Below are 25,401 nucleotides of genomic sequence, written 5' to 3' on the forward strand. Positions count from 1 at the left end.
AGCCACCTAAAGAGGATACTGGACATTGAAGACAAACCCTGAAGAGCTTAGGGACATCCAATAAGGGGTGCAACTATGTAAAATAAACACACATACATCAAGTAAGCAGGGATAGCCAACGAGTGTGTCATCAGCGTGTATGATTAAAAACTCAGTTTTGAGCATTTACCCAATGCCCAGGGCATACTTACTTAGAAGAAGAATTCTCTGAGTGACCAGAACACTGTGATAAAGAAAGCTGCTTTCTAATACTCAAAACTGTGTTAGAAAGTTTTAATCTGGACAATTTTGGTATTACAAGGGGGCTTGAAATTTAATTCTGCTTACCCTGGATATTGCTTCAAGTCTCCAAGCTTCCAACAGCTTGACACCAGAATGTGCCAGAGGTTCTGTGTCATAAAAATTAAGCTCAAAGCCAGAGCAGATACTGATCCAAGAGCTGGAGTCTCAAAGACAGACTTTGTACTTCAGAGGAAGCAGTCATTTAATAACAAGGAGAAATAAGGACTTCATCTCAAAGGTAGTGGACCATGTGACCAAAGCAAACATCTAGCTGCAGCAGAGTATGGTACCTCTCACCCCAAACGTGTCATGGTTAGCAATACCTTCTCTTCCACTGACCAACCACTGTGCTGTTTTCCCCTCGGGAGAGCTCCTGAGGTTGAACAGAAAGCACATGGATAATCTCATGATTTAGCATCTCCAGTCTCTGACTGAACTCTAGGAAAGAAGTTAAAATATCTTGCATGGCATTATATCTGCTGCAGCACTGGCTTGGCCATGGGAAAGTGGTTTGTCTTCTTGCACTTGGCATGTCCATAGACCAACCAGAGCTAATATTTTGTAAAGGAGCTCTTAGCACTGGAAGATGGCTGGAGAAATCTCAGCATCATCTCAGGCCACAAGTGAGCTCTTAAATGGGAAGAGAGCAAGCCCAAGGTCTTGTGTCTGTGATGATGGCAGGAAGTTGCCCAGCCTGCAGACTGGAAAAGAAACCTCAGCACTGTGGTATAGTTCCTGCTACAGCGTGTTGTTGCTATCCTCCCATGGAAAAATGCCTTGCCCCTTAGCTCTCACCTTCACCCTGGGCGAGATGCTCAAGCTTAGGCTAAACATTAACCCAGAAACAACCTCCCCAGTCATGCCTCTTGCCACTCTGGCAGCACACCAGAATACAGGGCTTAGCTGCAGCATATGAAGGTATAGATCCAGGCCAAAAAGGGAAGCTTTACAGACTCTTCTATTGGCAGCTCAGGGAATTATTTAGCCAGCAGTGGCTTTATGTGTGTTTGGCACCACTCCACCAATTCATCCTCTCAAACCCCATGAATTTTTGGTGGCCACAAGATCCTGCAACAAAGTGAACTTACAAGTTAATGGCATATCATAGGGAGGAGGGTGGGTGTGGAAATCAAAACCCTCCTTTTTAGGGTTGGAGCTGGTATGCCAAGATTTAGGTTAATTCAGAGATAGAAAGCTTAATTTCACAAATAATGTTACACATACAGCAAAGCTCAGCAAAGTCTGGTTCTAGGTAGAAAGACACCTGTTTTATGCACAGGTGCCAGCACAGGCAGAAGGAGCTGCTGGGCTGCATGACTAGGTCAAACTGTTTCCCAGCCACAACAGTTGGCAGTGGCAGCACAAATCATTCCTGAGCACTTCATGCAGAGGTAACCAAGAGATTCAAAACACCCATGGCATTGACTGATAGTCACTGAAGGTCTTGCAGGGGCTTGAGGTATTTGTGTCTGGCCCAACTGCAATTTTGTGACCTGAGTTCAGTGCTTTTCAGTACTACTGAAGTTTATGAAGCAGAAGGAAAGTAGATGAGAGCCCATGAGGACATGTCAGCTTGGCTCCAAGGTGCAGGTCTTTATAGGCTTTGCAGACATTCCTACATCCACCACAGTTTAATAAAGAATGACCACAACTGGTTATCAATAGGACCAGAGAAGATAGTCCTCAGCAAATATATTTGGACTAAAACCAAGAGCTGAGTAAGACACAAAAGAAAAGAAACTTTAAAACAACCCTCACATGTCCTTCCCTTCCAATTTAATTTTAAAATTATTTTCAGAATTCTCCATCAGGATCAGTATCTTGATCTTTAGGTCTATGTCAGATGACTTTATGTATCACACAGATCATAGTCAGGCTGTGGTTTAGTCTAATAATACATGTTTCAAATGCCTTTATTATTAAACATAAGGGCAAATCAGGAGGAAAGATTCTTAATCTGTTGCAGAAAGCTCTAGGAAACAAAATTGTAAGTAAACATCTAATTTTCATGGTCTTGATTTAGAAGATAATGTCTGTAACAATGGCTAAATTCTGTGTGCACTCATGAACATACGTCTATAAACAGATTAGCAGTATAATATGTGAAGAAAAACCTTCTGCCTTTTAGACTTCTCTAGATGGCATACTTTTTAAATGAGCTTATTTTTTTCTTTGAGATACTGTAGCAGGCTTCCAGTAACATTTCCTTCTCATCCCAGACTTTTAATGTGTGCAGCTCTCAGTGACCTTCAGGGGACCTGTCCACTCGTCCCAAAAATTTCACTTCCACTTTGATTACTTCTCTGCCATGTGGTTGACCTCCACAGGTCTCTCCCATCTCAGTCTTCTATAAGGCATTGAAAGTTGCTGATTTGTCCAGTGAGGCAGACCATGTATCTCAGGTGAATAGACAACAATTCCACTAGAGTCTGTCATCTTGGCTACAGCCCAAGAAGAAAGGGGCTGAGAACACTGTGGGCTATGAATTCCTCCCTTTCCTTCCTCTCTACAAGTACTGACAACTTGAAGGGCTGGGTTATTAACCACTAGATAGTTAAAGAAAGCATAAGCCATTTGGGTTCAAGGTCAGTCTAAAAACATAGAGCCCCCGCCCCTTACAGCAGTGTCTGCTGCATGCTATCTGTGCCAGCACTGCAGGTACACCTGGAGTAATACACCACTCAGCAGGAAAGTGAGGCAGCAGGATCTGGCATCATGTTAAGGAAAAATAAGTTGTATTTATCTAAACAGTTGACTCATCCTGGGTCAGTGGAGAGCTGAGCTGCACAGGCAGGGGATGGGTGAGCCTGGAGGCAGGGCAGAAGGCTGTCAGACCCCATTTCCAGAGGCAGATAGGGTATCTCTGTGTGCTAGACCCATGGAGGCCAGCTCCTTGGTTCAAGGGACATTAATGTTTTTTTCTAAAGAATATCAAGTCATCTTTTGTGACCTTGTTCCCAGGGTTTTCAGGTTCACTACCAGCCATATGCCATGGACAAAACACCTTCAATATCATAAACTCCTATAGAAAAACCTTTGTCCCTCTCATAATGAATGGAACTCAGAGACAGGGATATCAATGTGAAAACCCAGCACAGGAGGACTGTAACCATGGGGCAGGAGATGGCCAGGAGTGAGACTATCAGAAAATCCAGTCATCCCCAGTAAAAGTCCACATAACACTTGGCCCTGCCTACAGGAAGGCTGGTTTCATACAGAGATTAGAGTTCCTCCATGGAGCAAACTCACCAGCATAGAGTGATACCAGGGCCTAAAAGCTAAACATGAGGAGAGAAAGCTCACAATATTTCCCAGCAAAGCAGAAGACACCTTGTGCTCCCATGAACTTCCTACAGGAAGAACTCTACTCTCCCACGATCTGTTTCCTGGTCCCAGCCTGCATCCCATGGGCTGATGTCCTCCAGCTTTCAGAACCTCCACAGACCCAACACTCATCTGGAGACAGTGTCTTGATCAGTAACAATGTTAAAAACACACTCTCCTGGCAGGCTAGACAATGAAGGCACCATGCTGTTTAAGAGAAGTTTTTTCCTGACCAGTTCTGAAGCTTTAGGTAACAAGGGAGTGTTCTTGGTTCGTTATCTCTGGACATTTTACTTGTAGTAAAGACCTCATTCAAGCTTCCATCCAAAAATGAATAAAAGCCCTGCTTGGTCTTTTGCATCATGTTAGTTCCTGTCATGACACCACAACTGATATTTCTTCTGCACCCTCAGCTGTAATCCTGAACTGCACAGGACAGGATGGGCTAAATGGGGAGAAATATAGAAGAGGATTAAACTCCCCTGACACCTTCCAATCCATTATAAATCTGACTTGGTCTCCAAAATGGTCCCATACAGCCTTGCTTATTGGGGTACATGAGCTCCTGTGACCACGCTTCCTCCTGTGGTCCATTTCTCACTGACAGTTGCTACAGATGATCTTCTGCAGTATGGGAGGGAAGTGATGATGAACTCTCTTTTTGTTAGCTCTCTTCTTCCTCTTCACTAACTACCTCCTCCAAGTCCTGAGGTCCCTGCTCTGCTCTCTCTTTCACATAGGCTGCCTTGATCTGTTCAAGTTCACGCAGCTCTGCCTCCAGCTCTTCTCTGTGCATTGACCGACGGTTCCTCAGCAGTTTCATGGGGAAGGGGTTTAAGTCATTGAAGGCAATGTTCATCAGCTTCCTACAATAGAAAGGACAGCTGTGGTCAACTTATTTACTGGCTGGTAACACATTGTAACAGATACACCAAGAGCATTCCGGGGTATTAAAGAGCAGGACCACAGACTTCAGCTCTCTGAGCTAAGTCACCAAACAGCCAAGAATTAAAGGAATTCTTTCCCACACAAACACCAACCCAAGCAGTACTTCATATACACATGTACCATCCCACCTTTTAAGGTATCAGTGTGCAGCCATCATTTAGGAGATAATGGATCAGATGCCAATTCTGATGGCTTGTCAGGAAGGAATATTCCTGATGTTGAGCTTTTCTGATCACAGAAACCTTCATCTCAGAGATATGTTGCCATTCAAGATCATGGATTGTGTTGTGTTCCCAAACACCCCAACTACAGCTGAGAGAAACCCAGCAATCACTAGCACAAGTACCAGCTACTACAAGACTAACCCAGACATTGTGGCTTGCTCTGCTGTAGCATGCCTTTGCTTGAGACAAAAAGATTTTAAGTAATGTCATGAAGGGAAAGTCAAAAAGAGACAAATGGATCTATGTCCCACAAACCTATCAATGCATTTGTGTTTCTCTTAATAAACTAGTCGCAATTCCTGTTAAATGGACCCAACAGGCAAGCAAGTACAAGTACACAATGAAAGCTTGTCTACAACTGAGTCCTACCTGCCATCCGTGATCAACCTTGTGAAGAAGCGTAGATACTGGTAGATCTCCACACTGTCATGAATTCTTAGGATTTCCTCTTCATTGTATTTAAAAATCGCAAGAGCATAGCGGAAAATTACCTGGAGGGTTGAAGCATATTTGAGTGGATAAAGTTATAAGTAACTGAAGGTCCAGGCCATCCTGGAATGAAAGATGATGTTGGGCACACAGCACTGCAGTACAGTCTAGATCCAGGGTTACTCTTGCTCTCAACAGTATGCACAAGGGCAGGCCTAAAGGAGTACAGACATAATCTCAAGAGAATGACCATCTGTTGGCTAAATTGCAACCCCAGAGAATAGCAGGCTCTACAAAAGTACCCTACAGGGATTTCACAAGGGTTCTGCAGTTTTCCCTATGCACAGGGACAATGCAGGACTCACATTTTCAGATACTGCCTATCTTATGCTTCCTTTATCTGTAATAGTCTTAGTTGTGTCACAGAGTAGGAGACACCAAGGCCTTCCACAGAGATGTTTTACAGCACAACTATCTGCTAAAAAGTACCAAGTGCACAGAATCAGGGACTAGGTCAGCCTACTAGCAGCAAGTACATAGAAAACAGGGGCTTGAAGACATCAAGGCATGCCACCAAAGAGGCAGGATAGGACAAGCAGCTCAGTCACACATATCTTTGATATATGTGTATGCCCATCACCCTATCACTATGCCACACAGATGGTACAGATGAGAGGAAGGCCTAGAGTGAGAGGCACACCTTAGTTCCCTCATACAAGAAGGCATCCCACACTCGCAGGAGGATGTCGCTGACCAAGCTGTCCACAAAGGCCACGAGAAACCAGTTGAAGGTGATGAGTGAGACATCAATCCGATACTGTTCAAAATGAGCCATGAGGCAAGGCAGCTTCTCAGACAGGAAGTCTTTGAAGACTCTCTGATCTACCTAAAATTGACAAAAAAGAAAACAATGAAGTCCTAATCAAGAGCAGTTCTGCTGTTAGAGGAGAGGAGCAGTGCAACAGGACAATAGCCCTTGCATGTCAGGGTCATCAATAGTGCTGCCTTCTAGTGAAACACACCCTAGGAGGAGCAGAGCATCCTTTGTCTCTTCAAACTCACTGACCAGTGTACTTGTATGCAGTATCCAGAGCAAGGCATGGAGCTGAAACAAGGCTAAGATAGAAGCAGAGAAACATACATTCTTCTCACTCAAAGAATCATATTCCTTCCCAATCTCAAAACTGAGAGGGAAAATCTGACACATCATCCTGCATTGGTCTTACTGGGATTTTCTGTGACACCATGAGCACCCGATTGAATGACAGGCATTAAAACCTGCCCAGGTCTGAATGACTCTACATAGCCCAACAGACACCTCAAATACCTCTGACTTTGCAAGCGGAACCTGATCCTCTCACTTAAGCTTCTCTTTATGGTCTGAGTACTGTCTGTGTTTTGCTTCTGGTTGCATGAGCCAAAACAAAGAAATTAAGTCAGTGAGATCCTCAATCCAGGTTTGTAAAGGTTTCATCTCAGCAGAGCTGTGCTCTCTGGAGGGTAAGTGCTAAAGAACAGGATCATGTTTAGGGCTTCCCTCTGCCATATTATATTAATGTCCCAGCTGTATCAGCCTACTTAGCTGTGGCACAGGGCTACAAACCATACAAGTAATATGCTTTGTCTTCAAAATTTCCAATTTTAAGTTTTACAGCCAACTCACTTTATCAAGCTAACCGTTAGATGCTCCTCTTTACAGGAGTCTTGGCTAGATTTTCAGATACCAACCATGAGGTCAGAAATTCTTTCTAAAGCACACTTTCAGTTGATAGTGTTTTCTCACTGAATGTAGGTAAGCCACTTCAGTCTGTCATATTTTCCCTGTCAGTCTCTACTTGTTCAGTATTGAGTGCTGTCTATTAAATCCCACAGCTAACACAATCTCCTCTGGAGAGGCATTTTGCTATCTTCAAAGTAATTTAACTGTTTCTCCAGTCTATGAGTTGGCCTCTCCACCACCACACCACTATCCCAGTAAAAGTTAGTCAACAAATTCAGTGTCATCAGTCACTCTCAGCTATTGACTCTTGAAGCCTCCTCTATTGTGGGCCCACAGATAAAAACAAACCCTTTTTTCCTCTGAAAGGACCACATAAAACAGAGACATCAAGGTCACAGCAAGGCTTACCAGACCAGACACTGATGGATGTGGGTGATATGGGCACACAATTACAATTCCATTGAACTACATAGGAGTTAGCTTACCTCTGTCTGCCTGCGAGGACATAGATATCTGGCACAAGACAGACTGAAATCCTTGAAATCCAGTGATTTTGAATCAGGTGAGTAAGCTATTTGCAGCACAACAGTTGGTATCAAAAGGCCAGAATCTTTTCTGATGTGCAGACAGCCCAGTAGTGAGAACTAACACCATGCTTGATCATGAACTGAGGCAAATACAGTGAATATAAAAATCTCAGCACATGTACATGGCACTCCGAAGATAAGAGTGCAGCTTCAAAAACTGAAGGGCTTCAAAATGGTGCCTTCCTCATATTCAGTCTATATATACCAGAATTTGCTGCTTCACTTCTGTTAAGACTTCTTTAAAATAAGTAACTGTGCAATTAATGGCCACTTTCCTTCTGACTAACCTGATTTCATTTTATTACTCGGGAGTGGTACCTCATTTCCTAGAGCTGGTGACCAATTTTGCTGCTCTGAGTGTAACAATTGACCAGTTTTGCTGCTCTGTGTCAGTGTAAGAATTTTGTACTCTCAAGTCTCCAACACCTCTGCAGTGGAAGGAATTCTAAGGTGGTAGCACTGTCCTGTGAGAAATCAAACACACGGCAGGTTGACTACTCACTTTTAAATCTTTACTGCACATCACTGTATGAGAGTTCAAGCAGATGTGAGGGTGCTCAGCTCACCTGTGATGTTATTAGTGTCTCACTGTAGTAGTCTGCTGGCATTAGGTTCTCCACAATATAGACCAGACACCAGAAAGCACTTTCCTCATCTTCTAGGACCAGGAGAGCAACAGCTGCCAATCTGTGATGGACAAGACATGGTGAGAGAATTCAGTACTGCAGGAGGAGTCATCAACACAGAAATTGAAGAATACAAGAGGTCTTTTTGCATGGCTCCAGCTCCATTGGCATCCAAAATACCAAATGTGGCAGGACAGCCAGACAGAGGCAAGTGATCCGTTTCTGAAGGAACCACAGGGATCTGACCTTCATTCCAATATGGCTCTGGTCTGACAAAGCCAGGTTTCCCAGCTAATGAAATGTTCTGTAGATCCGCTGAAGTTAGTAGTGCTGATTTTGGCTATTTCAATACAAGAAAGAGGTCACAAAAAGGTACTTCATATTATGTGATATAATCTCCATACATTCTTTTATACCTCTGACCTCTTTCAACTGTGACTTACTGCCTTTTAGACAGACTAGAAAGATGATCCCTTATATTAAGGGCTATCTGGGGGAAAGCTTCTATCATATTTCTGAAGACCATCCAAAGATCATTAGGAATAAATAGCTTACACAAACCTCCCTCATGTGAAAAGGCCCAACTAGAAATTCTGTACTTACACATAATGCCTACTGCCTTTTCTACTTGGCAGCACAATTCTAGGAAATTTAGGTTGATCTTTCCTATAGCCTTCTTTGGGAATGAAAGAAACTTTCATATTCTCTGAATCTTCTCTTTTCCAGACAGAACAACCATGTTTTCCACAGTCTTTCTTTGTGTTGTTTCCTGCAACTCTCTTGCATGTTAACACTTCCCACCATTTCCTCCAACTGTTCTCAGCAAAAAAGGGAACCACCAGGGTGTTCTTCTGCTTTATGACTTTACATTACTACTTAAAAATTCAGCCTCAGCCTTGTGGTGTTATTCTGGGACTGCTTCACTCTTCCTTCTGTAGCTATTCTTTCCCATTCTGTAACTATAGAGATGCCATGCAAATGCAACCTGCTGCTTTCTGGATCCCAGTAACAACACTGGATGAAAAATAAGTCAAAGAATTCTGCAATTAAATACCTAGAGCTAGGACAGAATCTGTAGAGAGGCAAGAGCCTGAGGCTGCTTGAATCACAGCCTGGAGTACATGTCTACACCTTTTCAGTGCCATCTCATGAAGAAGCAGCATACCTGTTCAATCCCTGGCAGTACCCAATGGCAGGATTGTGCCAGGAGAATGCCACTAACACCCTCCGGAGCCTGGGGATGAGCTGGGAGGTGGGAGAGGAGAAATGCTTGTTGTTGGTCAGTGTACGGGGCAGGTCAAGCTCAATCTGCCGGCAGGCCGGGTGCTCGGTGCTCCTGCTCTGCTCCAGCAGCCGCTGGTAGTGGCCAGGCACTGGGCTGCAGTGCCGGCTGACCATCCAGCTCCACACCCGCTGCCGATGCTCCACTGGGATGCCACTTCGGATTAAGCTCTTCAGCTCTGCAGAGGGGTTCAACTCTCCAATACTGTTCCATCTGTCACGGAGGGGCTTCTCCACTATTTCCTGGCTCCACAGTTTGTTGGACTTTATCTCAAGGGCTTGGATTCTGGCCAGAAGTTTCCAGTCCTCAATTTCATAGTCAGGTACAGTCATAAACCCATACTCATCATACTCACTGGAGGGACACAAAGCAGTGTTTAGTTCAAATGACAGTGCTGGTACCTGTGTCAAGGACACTTACTGTTTGGGATCAACCCAGCTACAACCTGCTGCCAGGCTCACATCACCCATACCAGCGCACAAGTCCTTGTGGGTGTGCACCCCCCACCCCCCTCCCTTTCCAGGCTGCACTGAGATCTGAGAAATTATCCTTAGACCTCAACTTCACTGTGTTGTGCTGTCACTTAATATTAAATCAGGGTTTTGCTGATACCTTTGCTAGGATTTTTTTTAAGTGATCTCAAACACTCACTTGTAACAGTACTCCTCCACTTCACTGCATGTGACTGCCTACCTCAGAGTCTTAAAGACAAATGAGAACCTGCAGCACTGGCATACACTCACCAACTCAAGAGTAACTTTTCTCTGAGCTGCATACCAACCTCAGTAGACCCCTAATCAGCCCCTAAAGAAATCCTGAGCCCACCCTGTGTATCTTCTCCCTACCCTCTCCCAGTGCAGAAATAGTTCTGTAGGAGAGGACTGGAAAGGCTTTGGGGCATGAGATCAAAGAACAGATATCCACAGTCCTTTCTGATGTTTGCTTGTACACAGTGAAAATCTCGTACTGATCAAAACACACCAAGAGTATAGATAGTACAGCTTGTCAAGGTTTGTGCACCATCTGTCCACAAGGTGGGAGACTCTTCACAAAAAACCTAGGGGGTCTCATCTCCAAAGCTACATGGAGAACCTGTGAGATTGACCAAACAGATAAAATGGGAACTCCTACAGAACAGGGGCCCTGACTGTGTAGGAAGGCATAGACACAAATGTAGGCCCCTACTATAGAATGTTATTAGATGTATCATGCCTGCACACTTCCCTTTGCAGACAGGCTTCTACAAAGCTGTGAATATCCCCATGCTCTTAACTCTTACCTTACAGGGTTCAAGTTAAAACCTTCTTCTGCTTCTTCCTTCACATCCCACTGGAGAGCCTCCTGGATGAGGTTCTTCACAAGTTCAGTATGAGAGTTGGGCAGGCCAGGCACAGCCTCCTGCAGCTTTCTCAAGACTGTCAGGTATTTGCTCTCCATCTGGCAGTTTCTTGCTTGCAGGCAGGCACACTGATGGGGAAACAAGAGAAAGAGCTCGCTCAGTGATAGTCCTTCCTGTGTTGCCACTGCTCTCTACTGGCCTGGCCTGCACATAAAGACTTCTGCAGAGCAAAGCCCCAGGAAGCACATTTAGTAGTTTTCCACAATCAGTGGAATTGCAGCCATGAATGAATCACCACAGTCTATGAACAAACACAAGCTGCAGTATCTAGCGTGCTAAAGAAGTTGCTTATTGAGTGGGAGACATACTACATCATCACCTACTTTAACTACTGCATTGCATCAGTAGATGCCACACCCCACCAGCTCAACTAAGGACACAGTTAAAGAGCCAGATCTGCGTCTGGGTTTCTGCTGTCTTTATCCCTTAACCTCAGACAATCTCTCTACACCACATTGAGCTGTATCCTGATAAAACATACCACTCCAGAGACTGAGCTGTAAGTATAGCATTTTCAGGATACATGGTAGCACCACAGACTAGGTGACCAAATGCCCTTCAGCATCTCCAGTCCCATGGCACTGGTAGACATCATTTCTCATGCACAGGAAGCCCAGCAGGACAGTACCTGCTACCACCTTAGGCCTTGGCACAAAAAGCAAAAAAAAATTAATAAGGATTATTAGTGCACTCCACAAGTGGGGAACTGAGGCCACACAGGTGACAAGACTCACCCAGTGTCTCACAGGAAGCTCAGCAAAGATTCCTGTTCAGTGGGAAAAAGTTGAAAACAAGAACGAAACAGAAAGAATTAGATTGCATATAGAGGGGACAGAAAGGAGCATGGTTTCTTTCACACCAGCCCTTTAGTCAGCATTCTGCCTCACACTGAGCATACTGGGCTCGTGTGATTACTTCATTTTTGAAGGTTATGGAAGTGTCAGGATGAGAGGGCAGTAAGTTAGGAGGAAGGCAGGGTTTCTAAGATCTAGAAAGCAAACAGATATAAGAATGATAATAACACTCCAGAAGCAGCTTTTTGCCCTGTCCCAGAAGCCATGCGTATGTGTATGTGTATACACACCCTGTAGTGGTGCACTCCCCCACCTAATGCCACATCATGATTTCAGAAATGCTTGTTAGGCCTCAGTGTTAATGAACAGCACCTGGGCTAAGCTCTTGTGCTTATTAGAAAGCACAAGAAGCACAGGCTCCCAGGAATTGGTGCTAATGAGCTTTGGTTTTTAACCATTAGAAACTTATTTTTCTTGCAAACTCAAGTGGAGGAATGTTTCTGTCATCAAGTTTTTTCAAAAGTTACCAATTGCAGCCAGGATGGCAAATTATTATGACTAAAGGCAATTCTCTTATGAACCTATAAACAGTGGTTCCAAGTGAGACCCTTGGAGGTGTCCTGGACCACAGTGGGCTGTGACCAGTAACCTCTCTCTGAGTGAGGCCTCTCAGAGCCAGAGAACTCTCAAATTTGCTGTACTTGGAGCACCACCGGCAAATGATGATGACAAAGCCTGGGTCAATACCCCCACTCCTCAAGGCTCAACCCTTTGCCTGCTGAGAAGATGAAGACATCTGACATGAGCACTTCACTGAGCTCAAGGGAGAGTTTTCACACATACCTTGTATGTACTCTAGGTCTGGGTGATTATGCTACAGAAAATGTACCTGGAATCTTAGATTCTCAAGTATTTTAGGTTAGTAATTTAGGCCTGTGAGTTACTATTGTGATTGCAGTAAATTCCATAGAATCTTTTGTAAATTGTTTCAATTCAGCCATTGTTTAAGTGCTGTTAAGTTTAAGTGCATTAAAATCTTTAGGCCCAAACTATTGTTCAAGTCCAGAGCCAAGTTTTGCGCAGGAGTCCACACTGAACCTTGTGGCTCGATGGGAGGGCCTCCCTTTTTCCTTTTATGTTAAAGCTCTCCCATCCTTACCCTTTTCCATTCCCAGCTTCCACATAGATTTTTAATTGATTTTAGTTTTAGATTGACTGATTATATGTTTTATTAGTACTATTTTATCTTCGTGTGCTTTAACCATCTAGTAAGTAGCACAGTGAACCTTGGCAATGAGCTTTGCCATGCTTTCACTTCAATACTGAACCTGCTATGCCTAACCTTTGCCAGTGATTCTTTAAACAACCCAAGACACTCATTCTCAACAATACCTTAAAACACAGGGAAGTAAATCCTGGGCAAAACCCACAGAACAAATGCCAGCACACCGCTCCAGCCTTGAGAGTGGTTCAGAACCAGAAAATAGGATTAGACAAGTTTGAGAGTAACCAGGTTTTTCCCACTTACAAAGCTAGAAATAAAAATACAACATAGGAGAACATAATAACTCTGATCTAACTGCAGGACTTCAAGGATGCTGCCACCTAGTAGTGCCACGACCAGCAAAGAAACCATGAATAGATGGAGTCAGGAATTAATCTGTCAGCTCTCAGGAAACTTTTCTGATTGCCTACACAGGGTTGTTTTTTTATTTGCATAGCTGAAATACAGAAATTTGTGTTAAGTTTCAGCACAATTAAGACTGATCTTCACAGGTATTTTACTTCTGTTAAAGAATTAAAATTATCATGTCTAATTTGGGAACAGCAGAAAGAAGTAAAGAGGTCACACTCAAAAAAACACAAGAAAGCTTATTCCTTGTGGATCAAAATCTAATCTTGTGCCACAGAAGAGAAACTTTGAAAATAAATTAGTAACAGTACCAACCAAAGAAAAAAGGTCACTTGGCCCTACCTTCATCAGAAGAGCTTTTTCATTCTCAGCAACACTTGTCCAGAGTCGAGTAACCTGGTGGATCTCAGAATTGAGAAACTGGTTCTGGGTTTTGTATGCATCAATATCATCCTGCCATGAAGCAAAACAGTCACACAAGGATAGATCTTGAGGGGCTTAAAATCCCTCCCATTTCAGGGACATCAGATTAAGTTAAGGACAATAAAATATCTCAAAAATTCTGTGTTCTGAGGAGCAGACAGGACTCCCCATTACAAATATTGCCTACAAAGGAAATCAAGGCACAATACTGTCATGCATCAACAAGACTCTTGAAAATGCTAAATGTATATACACATTTAAAAACACTGTAGAGATCTAGATCATATAAAGCCAGGGATACACTTAAATAAGATTAAGAATATATGTGTTTTGTTTGGATTTTATTTGGTTGATTGGTTAAATTTTGATTGGTTTCTTTTTTTTTTTTTCTTTTTTTTTAATATGAAACAAATCTTAGCCCCATGGCTGGCAGAAAAAATGAACACTCTCCACAGAAGTAGCTCTTTTGGCAATTCTCCACCTCACCTAACCCATAAGCTGTGCACATATAAAACAACCTGCATCTGAAAGAACCAGGATGTATTGGGAAACTGCAAGAGAGAAACATACAGCAACAAAGTACGTGAAGGCAGGAAGTCAGGCTGCAGCTATGAAAGGAAAGAAAATAAAGTGGCAGGCACTGAATGAATACAGTAAAGCAAACAAAACAGCCTCTAAGCTGAAGCTGAAACTGACTCAGATGCTTTTTAGTACCCTACTGGCATCAGGTGAGCCCCTTCCAGCCTTCCTCCCGTTTGGAGAGGGATGGAGCAACCAGAAGTATATTCTGTGCTTACTGCAAAGAACACCCTCCCACTGAACCTGAGGGCATAAAAATGGGCCCTAAAGACCTGTGCCATCTCACATACCTTCAGATGCTCAATCTCCTCCTGCTGCTTATACAATGTCTCTACAGTGATAGTGTTAGCTTCTTGCAGGGGGTCAGAGAGTTTTCGGGCCATCTGCTCTGTCAAGGTCATGATGACTTTCTGTTTGGCATGGTTCTTCTCCATCAAAAGCTGCACATGTTCCTTGAGCTCCTGGATATGGCTGTCTCTCAAAGTCAGTATCTGCTCCAGTTCCTTCTTTTCTTGTTCAAGAGCTTCCAGTCGACTTGTCAGATCTGCAATTTGTCTCACTTTGTGGCGCACCAGCTCCAGCCTGTCCTTATCTTCTGCTGCTGTGAGATACATGCTAGATACTCGCTTCTCCTGCTGGGCTGCCTCCAGAGCTTTGTGAAGAAGTTTGACCAGTTCCTGGAAAGGGAATGCAAAACCATCATAACACTGTGCTGTTCAGGGCAATGGTATTATGGACAGCACAGACCCACTAGTGAAATATCTTGAAACTGACTGCTATCAGAAGGAAAACAATAGAAATCTTGAATCTGCAGTGACACCACTGTGAGACATTCTGCTCTCAGAGCTGGGCCTGATCTTGAATCTGCAGTGACACCACTGTGAGACATTCTGCTCTCAGAGCTGGGCCTGAAAGGTCTCTATGGCAGTTCACAGATGACCTGACTTGGATTGGTAGCAGAAAAGCTGCTGCCCACACTGTCTGAACTCTGGCTTTCCTACAGTCATTCTTGGGAGGCCCAGCAGAGAACATGGAGATCTGGTCAGCCATGTGGTAAAATGGGAGGGAAATAATGCTGTTTGCAACTACCTGTGCTACTAGAAGGAAACCGCAGTATCCATTTTAACCTCCCTCACTCTATCCTGCATGAAAGCATGGAACCTTACCCCACAACTTGTTGCTGATTCAGGCTCAGCCATCTCGGACATTTAAGAGGGCAAATTAAGGACACATCTGAAAGCCCAACATGGGACTTGGCTCTCCTGCCTCTTCTGCTGGATGAGCTACCAGCACCATTAGCAGAGAACCTGGCATTGCTCCATGCTTTGAAGAACAATGTCATTCATGAGAGACAGCCCTTGCAGTGACCTATGCCCTGACTTCTTACAGTCAAATCACACCTTAAAGGTGGGTCACTGTTCAAAAAGAATGACCTGCTGTTAACACCATGGCAGTTCTCACCAGTGTCATAGTACCTATTCAGGACTGTACTTAGTGAGCAACAGAGATGCACAAGCAAGATAACACCACAGTACACTTGGATTTGTTTTACCTCCCTCTTACACCTAGCTGCACTTCCTAGACATGGCTGGATATCTTCTTTTTTTCACTTAGGCACACACCAGGCACTTCAACTGGTCTCCAATTACTGCCTGCTGAGCACTTCTCAGTGCTTGCACCACACCAATGTGTAAGGGAGTCCCTTACACATTGACCAACCAAACCTCAGGGCCCTGACCCTTAGAAATAGCAGTCTCTTCACCACACTCACCTTCTGTGACTTGACTTCCTCTGTGAGTGTCAGAATCTGTTGCTGAAGGTCACTCACTTTATCCACTGAGTTCTTCTCCCTCAACAATTCTTCAGAGCCTGGGAAGCCACTGTTCATCCACCTGGCTTTCCTAATCCACTTCAGCCTGGGCCCCATCCTCCCATCTTCCAGGGTCCCTTCCTTAACTGAGGGGAGATAGATTTAATTTAGACAGAATTGCTTTGCTACTATGGACTCCCAAGTCTTCTTATGGGGACTCAACAATTCCGCAGAGAAGGCTGGCATACAGAATATTGAAAATTGACCCACAGGGTTGGATCCAAAACAGTAGGGATCGATCAGACACTGATATGCCCACAATAAACAAAGTTGTGATAGTTTTACCTGTTAACCCACCTTGTACCCTGCTCATGAATCTGGCACACAGCAAATGAAAGTTACCACCATGGAATGGTATGCATGCAGTGGAGCTGCCACACTTAAGATTTATTTCTTTGAGGTAAAAGTGTAATTGCTGCACAGTCACAAGCTGATGGCCAGATGGTTTTTTGGATTTATTTTTTGCTTCTGCAAAAGGTTCCAGAGGTAGAAGATAGAGACAGATGGAGCCTGAAGCAGAGCCAAAGGAGTCAGTCTTGTGGCAACAACATAGGAAGAGGCTTGAGACAATGTAATAGAGATTCATATCCCTGGAAAACTTGCCACCATCTCCTTTCCATTCCTGCTAATCCCTGCTAGAAGACATCCCAGTCAGCTCACGCAGCTCAGTAACAATCACCTGCACCTTCTGCCTCTTGCTCCTCATCCACATTCTCAGGATGCTCTTGGAATTCATCAAAGCTAAAGACATTCCCATTGCTCCCCCAGAGCTGCTTGGAGCCACAAATGTTGTAGACAGTGTTTCTGAAACAAGAAAAGATCAAGACCGCCTAGTGAACAGAAGTCATGATCACTGCAGCCAGCCTCCTCCCAAAACTTATCTCCTTCATGTGCTGAGAAAATGAACTCTATCAAATTGGTGAGTCTGAGGAGAGCAAGGTTGTAACCAGTGTAAACTAGGAAGATGCCACAGAATCAGTACAGCACAGCAATGTAAAATCAGATTATTTTTCCCCATGTGCTTGAGCCCTAAACATAAACACATCAGATCAAAGAGAGGGATCAAAGGTAATGTACACCAACCACATCCTTTCCTCTCTCCTTCACTTCCTTCATCCATCCCTATCCTTAGTTCACTTCAGAAATCCTCAAGTGCCAAGAGAAGCTCAGTTACCTACAACACAGCCAAAATTAGGACAAATTATCACATTTGAAATAGCCACAGGTCCTGTGCTCTGAAACATTTAATAAATAACCTTGCCAAAGGTTATTTACAAAGTCATAAAGTGTAATAAAGAGTTTCCAGAACAAAACTGCAGTCAGACCCAGAAACAGTTTATTACAACTGCTGCTATCAGATATTGCCAGAAGCACTAAAAGATTACTTTATAGAATCATGTGGAACTACAAAGGTACAAGTAGTTTGTGTAAAACCTGTACCAGAAAGTATGCATACAAGTCATCTTCTCCTCCTGTGCTGTCCTTCAGCTCACACAAAAAACAAATCCATTGTTTTGAGATCTATAAAAGACTCAGTGTTCACTGCTTTCCTAACTGTAAATGAAGCTGCCACTTAGGTACTGTTATCCTTTTGCCTTGCTACTAAAAGGCTCCAGAGCAGAAGAGCAGACATTGCTGACCTTGGAGAACATACTGGTGCGTAAGACTAGCAGACCTTCAGTCCCTGTAGTCTGCAGTTACTACTCATCCAATGCAACTTTCCTACTTTTCCCTACCTAATGCTGCACTGTTTTCCCCATGAGACTACAGCAGCTCAGGGATCCAGATGTGCTACGCTCATGAAGACCCAGCGTAACAGTGATAGAGCCTGGAGAAACATTTACTGAACAAGGGGAGCAAGACAACTTGAAGCTGGAAAGAGACAACTGTTACACAGCACAGGAGCAGGGGCCAAAGACACGTTTGTGTTAGTTTTAATCAATGTGAGTAGGAAAGAATCCATAGCCTGAAAAATAGAACAGATTACTTTGAGGAACTACAAACGTACAAGTAGTTTGTGTAAAACCTATACCTGAAAGTATGCATACAGGTCTTTTCCTTCTCCTCCTGTGCTGTCCATCAGCTAAAATAAAACAAGTCTCTTGTTTTGAAGTCTATAAAAGACTCAGGGTCTGCTGCTTTCCTAACTCTAAATGAAGCTGCTAACATGAAACGCTGGTCTCATGGGGGATCTTTCTTCATATAAGCATCAGACTGTAGCTGCAGCAGTGGTGGTAAAAAAAAATACAGGCAACTTCCACAACAACAATATTTGGCAGGTGCCTGGCTGCCTACCACACCTATGGCCATTTACTCATTTTTGATTATGTGTAAATAAGTGACTAGGAAATACAGAGATACTGATGAGTTTGTCTTTGTGAAACTGTAACTGCCCAAGTCTAGTAACTTTTTAACCTGATGGGGCTGTCCATTGCAACAGAAGCAGGCAGTAGGAATACTAACACCCTTGAAACTCAGCAAGCAAGAGCAAGTTGTGCAGTGAGGCCACATTACAGCCTTAAGCTCCTTTTCCCTGGAGTTCCTGCTCTGGAGATACACTACACTCATGCTCCTTTGAAACTACTGGGAAGAGCTAATGGGCTTCTATGACTACCTACTGAGTACAGCTGAACCTGACCATGTGCTCTTCCAAGACTGCTGTGCAGATGCATCACATTACGCAGGCAAAGCATTGACTACACGAAGAGAGTTTAACCAAATCCTAGGTTTACTACCAGGATCTTTGCTGAGAGAACTAGATTATGTGAAATGCATCAGAACAAGGGGATGCGAAAGACCCATCTGCAGGAAGTTTACTTTGGGCTGGACTAGCCTCCATAAAGGTGCTTCACAGTTCTCCCGTCTAGGCAAAAGTCCCACTGCACACAATACATAGCAGGTAAGGAAGGCACACAGTAGCAGGCCAGCATGTCAACTGCACTGCAGATCTCTTCATACACTTACTGTATCTCCGTCCAAGGGTGCTTAAGGGAGATGTTCTGCAAAGCAGTAGACATTTGGGGTGCAGGCAAAGATGCTGCCTTTAAACCCACTGCTTCTGTTGGTGTTTTCACAAGAGGCAGAAAGTCTTCACTGTCAACTACATTTACAAATGTAAAAACAAAACAGGACAAAAAAGTAAATGAGCAAGATTGAATTCCATTGGACTTTGGGTCTTTCATGTAATCTAGCAGCCACAACAGTTTACTACAGTATACTAATGTATACTACAGGTATACATTACATGTTCAAGTGACCAAGGACAGTTGGGTAGGAAAAATTAAGGAAACATTTTCCGTTTCCTTAATTTTATGTCAAATTACATAAATTTCTATGTACAAACAGAATTATCTACTCAAGGACAATCAAATTATTTCAACTATATATATGAGCATGACTAACTTTAAACAATCAAACTTTAACTGCCCAAAGGTATAAGGAAGGAGAATTTTGCTGTTCTCTTCCCACATTCCAAACCACATTTGATAGTTTTAATGTGCAGATAACACTCTGAAAGCACAGTTTGTTACCAAATTTTTGCCTGCTGTAGCAAGAACCTTTTAGAGCAGACACTTACCAGGGAGGGGATTATTTGTTTCAAACAAAATGTGCATCTGATCATTACTAAACAGGTGGATACCCTGGTTGTGCCCTTCCCTGATCCACTGACCTGCCTACTACCACTTCTAGGAATGGACATCTCCAGCCCACTGCTGAAAAAAAACTTTCTTGCTCTAAATTTAAGAGGCCTTACAAGAGCGATATATCAAATGTGCACATTTCACATGTGTGAGGAAATCAAGATGATCACAAGACACCTGAAAATCTCCAAACATATGCTGTGGATTAGGAGGTCACTAACTCACTTTTATACATAATAAGAAGAAGTGCCAAACACTGGCCAAGTACTGATAGTTGGCATCTGCATTTAAAAGCCTGGCCAAAACTTCTACCCATTTCCAGATGAGGAACACCATTCATCACCAGGGGGCTGAAAGCAGAAGAAAGGCTAACATGTGCAACACCTACTTGTTCTTCCAGCCAGAGGTTCATTCACAAGCTGGGAGCTGCCCACAGGAAATCTGCTCTGAGTGTTGCAAAATTCCCAACGTCTCATTTGCAGTTGCTGCAGCCAGTACATCATTGCCTGTTTGCTGATTGCCTAACAAAACAGGAAAGGGAGTGGAATAATCTCATCAACACAAGACAGAGCCTGAGGAGATGACCACCACTTTCCTGCACAAGCCAGCAGGAAAAAAAGTCAGCTGTATCAAGCCTATACTGTATCTGCATCGTCTGTCCTAACACTGATTTGGGAGGACAGAGGAAGTCCTTAGTATGGCCTTAAGGGGTAGAATCTCAGTGGACCGCTGACCTAATTTTAAATGTGTTTTGGTTTATTATGGTCCAAGACTAAGCAGAAATGTCCCAATTGTTTTAGACAGGAAGCATCCCCAGAACTTTTTAACAATGACTTCACACAGAAATAAAAGTGTAGCAATGAATCCTCTTGGAACAACCATTTTAGACAGAGGAGTTAATTTTTGTTCTGTAACTTACACATAGACTGCAAGACTCCTCAATTACTTCAATTTGGCACACAGTCTGGCTTTCTTCCTACTATTAAACAATAGCCATCTCACAGGTAAGGAGTCCCAGACATGCCAAAACAATGCACGTAATTTAGGTCCAAGTGGTAGCAATCCAAGCTACAAGGATTTAAATGAAACTCAAGCTAAATGATACCTTACTACAGATATGTCTGTCCTGACTGAGAATTTTTCATTACCTTCAAAGTAAAAGCTCTGCTTGGTGTTCTGATCTCAAAAACTCCTTCCCCATTTTCCATTTTGCAGTCAAAGCTGGCACTGGAGAGATCAATAGACCCCAAAGGATTAATGTCCTGGGCAGTTCTGTAGTACAGCAAGCGACATTTGTTTTCATCGTAAAAGAACCAGCGAGACTTCCAGGTCTTGATTGGCCCCTTGATGCCCAGCTTATTTAAATAACCACAGAGTTTCTTTCTGGATGTTTCTGTGCTGGTTTTCAGTTCTCTGGGAGAAGGAAGAATGTCTTTCTCTCTTGCTGAGGTTCCATTGTTGCTGTTAGTGTCTGGATCTGACCCCACTAAATTGCCTGGAGCAGCAAGTGCATATGCTTCACTTTCTGGTCCTTTCTTCATCTCTTTAAGGAAGTAGATTGAAACAGGAAATTCTCTAGGTAAATAAGCCGATCCCAATTATATCATCACTGTTACAGAAACTGCAGACAACAAAAAAAAAGGGAAGGAATAAGTTCAAGTCTGCCATATGACAAAAAAATACTTCCTAGCTTTCAAACTACCCAGCCAAGGTATCCAGTTCTACTTTTGGTCATTGCTCCCTGCTCTCCTCTGCTCTAATGACCTCTAATACCTGTTTTTTCCCTTCTTTATTCAAAAATTAGGCTGGACTAGCAGCCAAGAAACAGTACCATAATCTCTTGTGGAAAAAAGAAGTACAGCCTGTGGGCATAACAAATCAATAGCAATGACCAGGGCATTCCGTACTTAATGTTAGGGAACAGCTGCAGAAAACATGGCTCTGGGGGTAGGCACATAAGTCAATGAATTGCAGGTAAGTGTGTTCTGGTATTTGCACTGAATGTTCAACTAGTATTTTAAACCATGGCATCTGGAGAAAAATCCAGCATTATGCAGCATCCTTATGAATAATTTGTGTCAGCTGACTATAATTGTTAAAATGCCTCCATATTACATGTTAGTTCTTCATCCAGTAGGAAAGATTCATATGATGGATTATGCACCAGAGAAAGTAATTCTGTGGTCATTGCAAAAGAGACTTGGTTGCCTTAGTGACCAAAGTAACCACCTGGGTCCCAGAAGTGTAAAAGCAAAAGATAAAACTCAGGCTGGAAGAGATCTTTGTAAATCTCAAGTTCAACTTATTTCTCAGACATAAAAGCTGTAGCCAGCTTCACAGGCCCACATTCAAGTAAATTTGTCCTTATGCAAGGATGACAATTTTGCCATGTTTCCAAGCACTTTTTCAAGTGCTTAACCATATGACAGATGTGATTTTTTGCTTAGAGCAGCAGATACCCACAGCTCCTGTATAAAGAAAGCAAACAACTCTCCAGAAAAGTATCTATAAATAACTTCTTGCATTTTTTGAAATTTCAGTTCCAGACCCTAACATAGCTGAAGCAAATATGTGAGCAAATAAATTGCTGCAGTGTTAAGTTAGTGTGAAACCAGCTGCAGACACAAAATTATTCAACACAACATCCAGCTGTACGGCTCATATTAATGTATCTCATGTCAATGAGATAATACAATGGAGCACACTGAGATGTTTCTCAAGCTGATCTTTTTCCTCTGCTCTTAGGAACAACTTGTCCTCATAACTGAAAGAAGGTTTATGCTTCCTAGCTAAGCCCCATCGTGTTTATTGCTGCCCCCTCCTGTTCCCACATTAGCTTTACAGACATCTATCAATAATGTTCACTCTGTGAAAAGCTATTTAAATTCTTTTAATTAACTCCCATGACACTGTGGATCATGGTGCTAAACACATTCACAAATGCCAACAACAGTCACAGAATCACAAATAACGAGGTTGGAAGAGACCTCTGCGTTCAAGTCCAACCTATGCCCTAACACCTCAACGAGACTATAGCACCAAGTGCCATGTCATGGACATATCCAGTCATGTAAGCACTCCTTGTCACAAAGGAAATACCATCAGGAGGAACAAACACTTTCAACTTTCCCAAACAGACCCTGGGAGTTTTACGTTAGTATCAGTACAATTATCTTCTGTACCCTCTGCAGATTCCATCACACTTCTTGCCAGCGTGATGGTCCATGGGTCCACACTATAAACAGGACCAAGCAAGTATTTTGGGTTATTTAGTGAGCATTAGGTTCAAGAACCAAGTTATAAGGAATCATGCCAGACCTGCATTCAAAGACCTCTAGACAAGATCTCACCTCCTTAAGGGAAGTCGAGAGGAGCTCCTGAAGTCACCGTCTCCTGGCATGGAGCTATTGCTGCAAGCACCACCAAGCAGGTACCTACAGCCTCCAACAAATGCAACAGAAACAGGTTTTCTTCGGTCCAGTCACTGCCGGGGGGCTATCTGAAAGATACATTTAGCCGAAAACCAACCTGACACCGACGGATCAGGGTGGACCCTGCAAAAACCTTTCCGGAGCTGTTGGTGAGATCAGCACAAGGCAGTCCCCACCGCCACTCCCCGTGCCTCCCGCAGCGCCGCAGAAGCGCCTCCCAGCCCAGCTGCACCGCGCGGGTACCAGCGACGGCGACCGGAGCCTGGCACGGGGCTGGCCCGAGCCTGGCACCGCTTGTAGCAGCGCGCAGCTGAGCGCTCGCCGCTCGGGGGTTTGAAGGGAGGCGGAGTGGCGGCGCGGGAGCCCGCACCCCCGCCGCCAATACCGGAATACCTGCGGTGGCCGCCGCCCCGCGCTTCCTGCCGGGCCGCTCTGCGGCGGCGCCGGCGGGGCGGGGCCCGGCGGTCCCGGGACAGCGGCGGGGACGCGGCGGCGGAGCAGGAGGGCAGCGGCGCGGGGGATGTCTGCTGTAGGCGTGGGTCAAATAACAGCAACAACTATAAAGGGCATTTCAGACGGGTTTCGGGAAGAAAGTGATTCATCAGGGTGATGCGATCCGCGGAAGGCAAGCGAGCAAGCTCGTGGGTTAGACGGGACCAGCAAGTGCCATCTGCCATGAGGGCACTTCTCTCCAGAGCTACAAAACCACCGGGTGGTGGATGTAGACGCTGTGAGAAGTACGGCTGTGCAGTCGGCTGGGGCAACTCAGCTCAGTCAAGCACATTTCACAGGGTTAGAACAGTGGTAAATTGGTGAGCTGGGACACTGGAGACTGATAGGAACAAGCTGCACCAAAGGAAAAAGCGTATGGAAAGATACAGCGAGGAATAGGTGTGTCAGACTACCCTAATGAAGCAGTGCAGGTCCTGGGGGCACAGGGGACTAGATGCACAGCACAGCCAGGTTCACATGCTCTCTAACAGCTGCCTTTCCTCCTACCAGTGCAGCTAGGCACTGCTGGCCTTGGCAGGTGCTGTACTGGCCTGGGAAAGTACTTCTTTTGCCTCTGTCCCAAAAATAAGGAGTCTGGATGGCTTTGCTTTTCCTCGTGTGCAATGTCTTTTCCACTGGTCTCAAAAAAGCTGTGTCTGAGTTTAGAAAGTGTTACTGAATTTTATCACTGACTTTAGCCAAGTTTAGTACTAGAACAGTGGAAAACAAACTTGTCCAGGTGTGGCCCATCTTTCCACTGGTCTAAACTGCCAAACTGTAGAGCACAAAAATCTGATTACAGCATGCAAAATTTACAGATTGCCATAGACAAAAACCATTTGTCTCAAAATTTTTTTTCTTAGTATTTGGCCAGTAGGCTGGATCACAGAATCACACAGAATCACAAAATTGTTAGGGTTGGAAGAGATCTCTGGAAACCATCTAGTCCAACACTCCCTGCCAAGGCAGGATCACCTAGAGTAGAATGCATTCTTCCTTCTGTCAAGGTGAAAGTTCCGGTGTTTTAGTTTAAGGCCATTGCTTCTCATCCTGTCACTGGATATCACTGAAAAGAATCTGGCATCCTCTTGTCACATGCCCTTGAAATACTTGGATGTATTGATGAGATCCCCTCTCAGTCTTTTCTGGACTGAACAGGCCCAGCTCCCTCAGTCTCTCCTCATAAGAGAGAAGCTCCAGGCCCCAAATCATGTTTGTCTACACTGGACCTTCTTCAATAGCTCCATGTCTTTCTTAAACATCATCAGTACTGACTGACTGAGTCTAGTTCTACTAGGAAAGGGGGGAAGTGTGAAGGGTATAACTGATTGCATGAAGTCCTTCTTTCCCCTGAAGGCTGAACTACCTTCTCCCCGTCAGCCACATCTGGAGAGAGGTGGCAGAGTGTGACAGAAGCAGCGGCATCAGGACAGCACTAACCTATGTGAAGGCTGGCCTGTGAGTGCCTTGGAAGCCTCTGCTGGAGTGCTTCAGCTGGCTAGTGCCCAAATGGCTCCAAAAGAATCATCCTACTCCCACTGTCATCTTGTACTTGGGCACTGGCAAGGCTGCACATCAAGTGCCATGTCCAGTTCTGGGCTGCTCACTTTAAAAAGGACACTGATGTGATGGAGCATGTTTGGAAAAGGGAATAAGGCTCACAAAAGGACCAGAAAACATGTCTTATGATAATTGGCTGAGGAAGCTGGGGTTGTGT

The 25,401-nt window shown here is 44.1% G+C and overlaps 1 protein-coding gene across 9 annotated transcripts; it reads right to left on the reverse strand.

The window, feature by feature from the left end:
• Positions 1-1,937: 1,937 nt before the first annotated feature.
• Positions 1,938-23,647, reverse strand: TBC1D2 (TBC1 domain family member 2). Of its 9 annotated transcripts, XM_085566843.1 has the most exons (15): positions 23,290-23,568; positions 23,112-23,202; positions 20,910-21,382; positions 20,150-20,282; positions 19,085-19,220; positions 16,800-16,924; positions 16,022-16,206; positions 14,541-14,927; positions 13,591-13,701; positions 10,702-10,889; positions 9,306-9,776; positions 8,081-8,201; positions 5,908-6,093; positions 5,148-5,269; positions 1,938-4,472 (listed from the first exon to the last, which is right to left on the reverse strand). In XM_085566843.1, the coding sequence occupies exons 3-15, from the start codon at positions 21,300-21,302 to the stop codon at positions 4,271-4,273; spliced, it is 2,760 nt and encodes a 919-aa protein (XP_085422969.1). In that variant the 5' UTR covers positions 21,303-21,382; positions 23,112-23,202; positions 23,290-23,568; the 3' UTR covers positions 1,938-4,270. The 9 variants fall into 9 exon arrangements, 7 of the variants coding, with proteins under 7 accessions (XP_085422969.1, XP_021392783.1, XP_021392785.1 ...); XM_021537108.3 differs by having other exon boundaries at positions 23,112-23,647; XM_021537110.3 differs by having other exon boundaries at positions 16,806-16,924; positions 23,112-23,594.
• Between the last annotated feature and the right edge of the window lie 1,754 nt (positions 23,648-25,401).

Source organism: Lonchura striata, chromosome Z (assembly GCF_050655825.1).
Source record: "Lonchura striata isolate lonStrDom1 chromosome Z, ASM5065582v1, whole genome shotgun sequence".
In the NCBI taxonomy this organism is placed as follows: domain Eukaryota; kingdom Metazoa; phylum Chordata; class Aves; order Passeriformes; family Estrildidae; genus Lonchura; species Lonchura striata.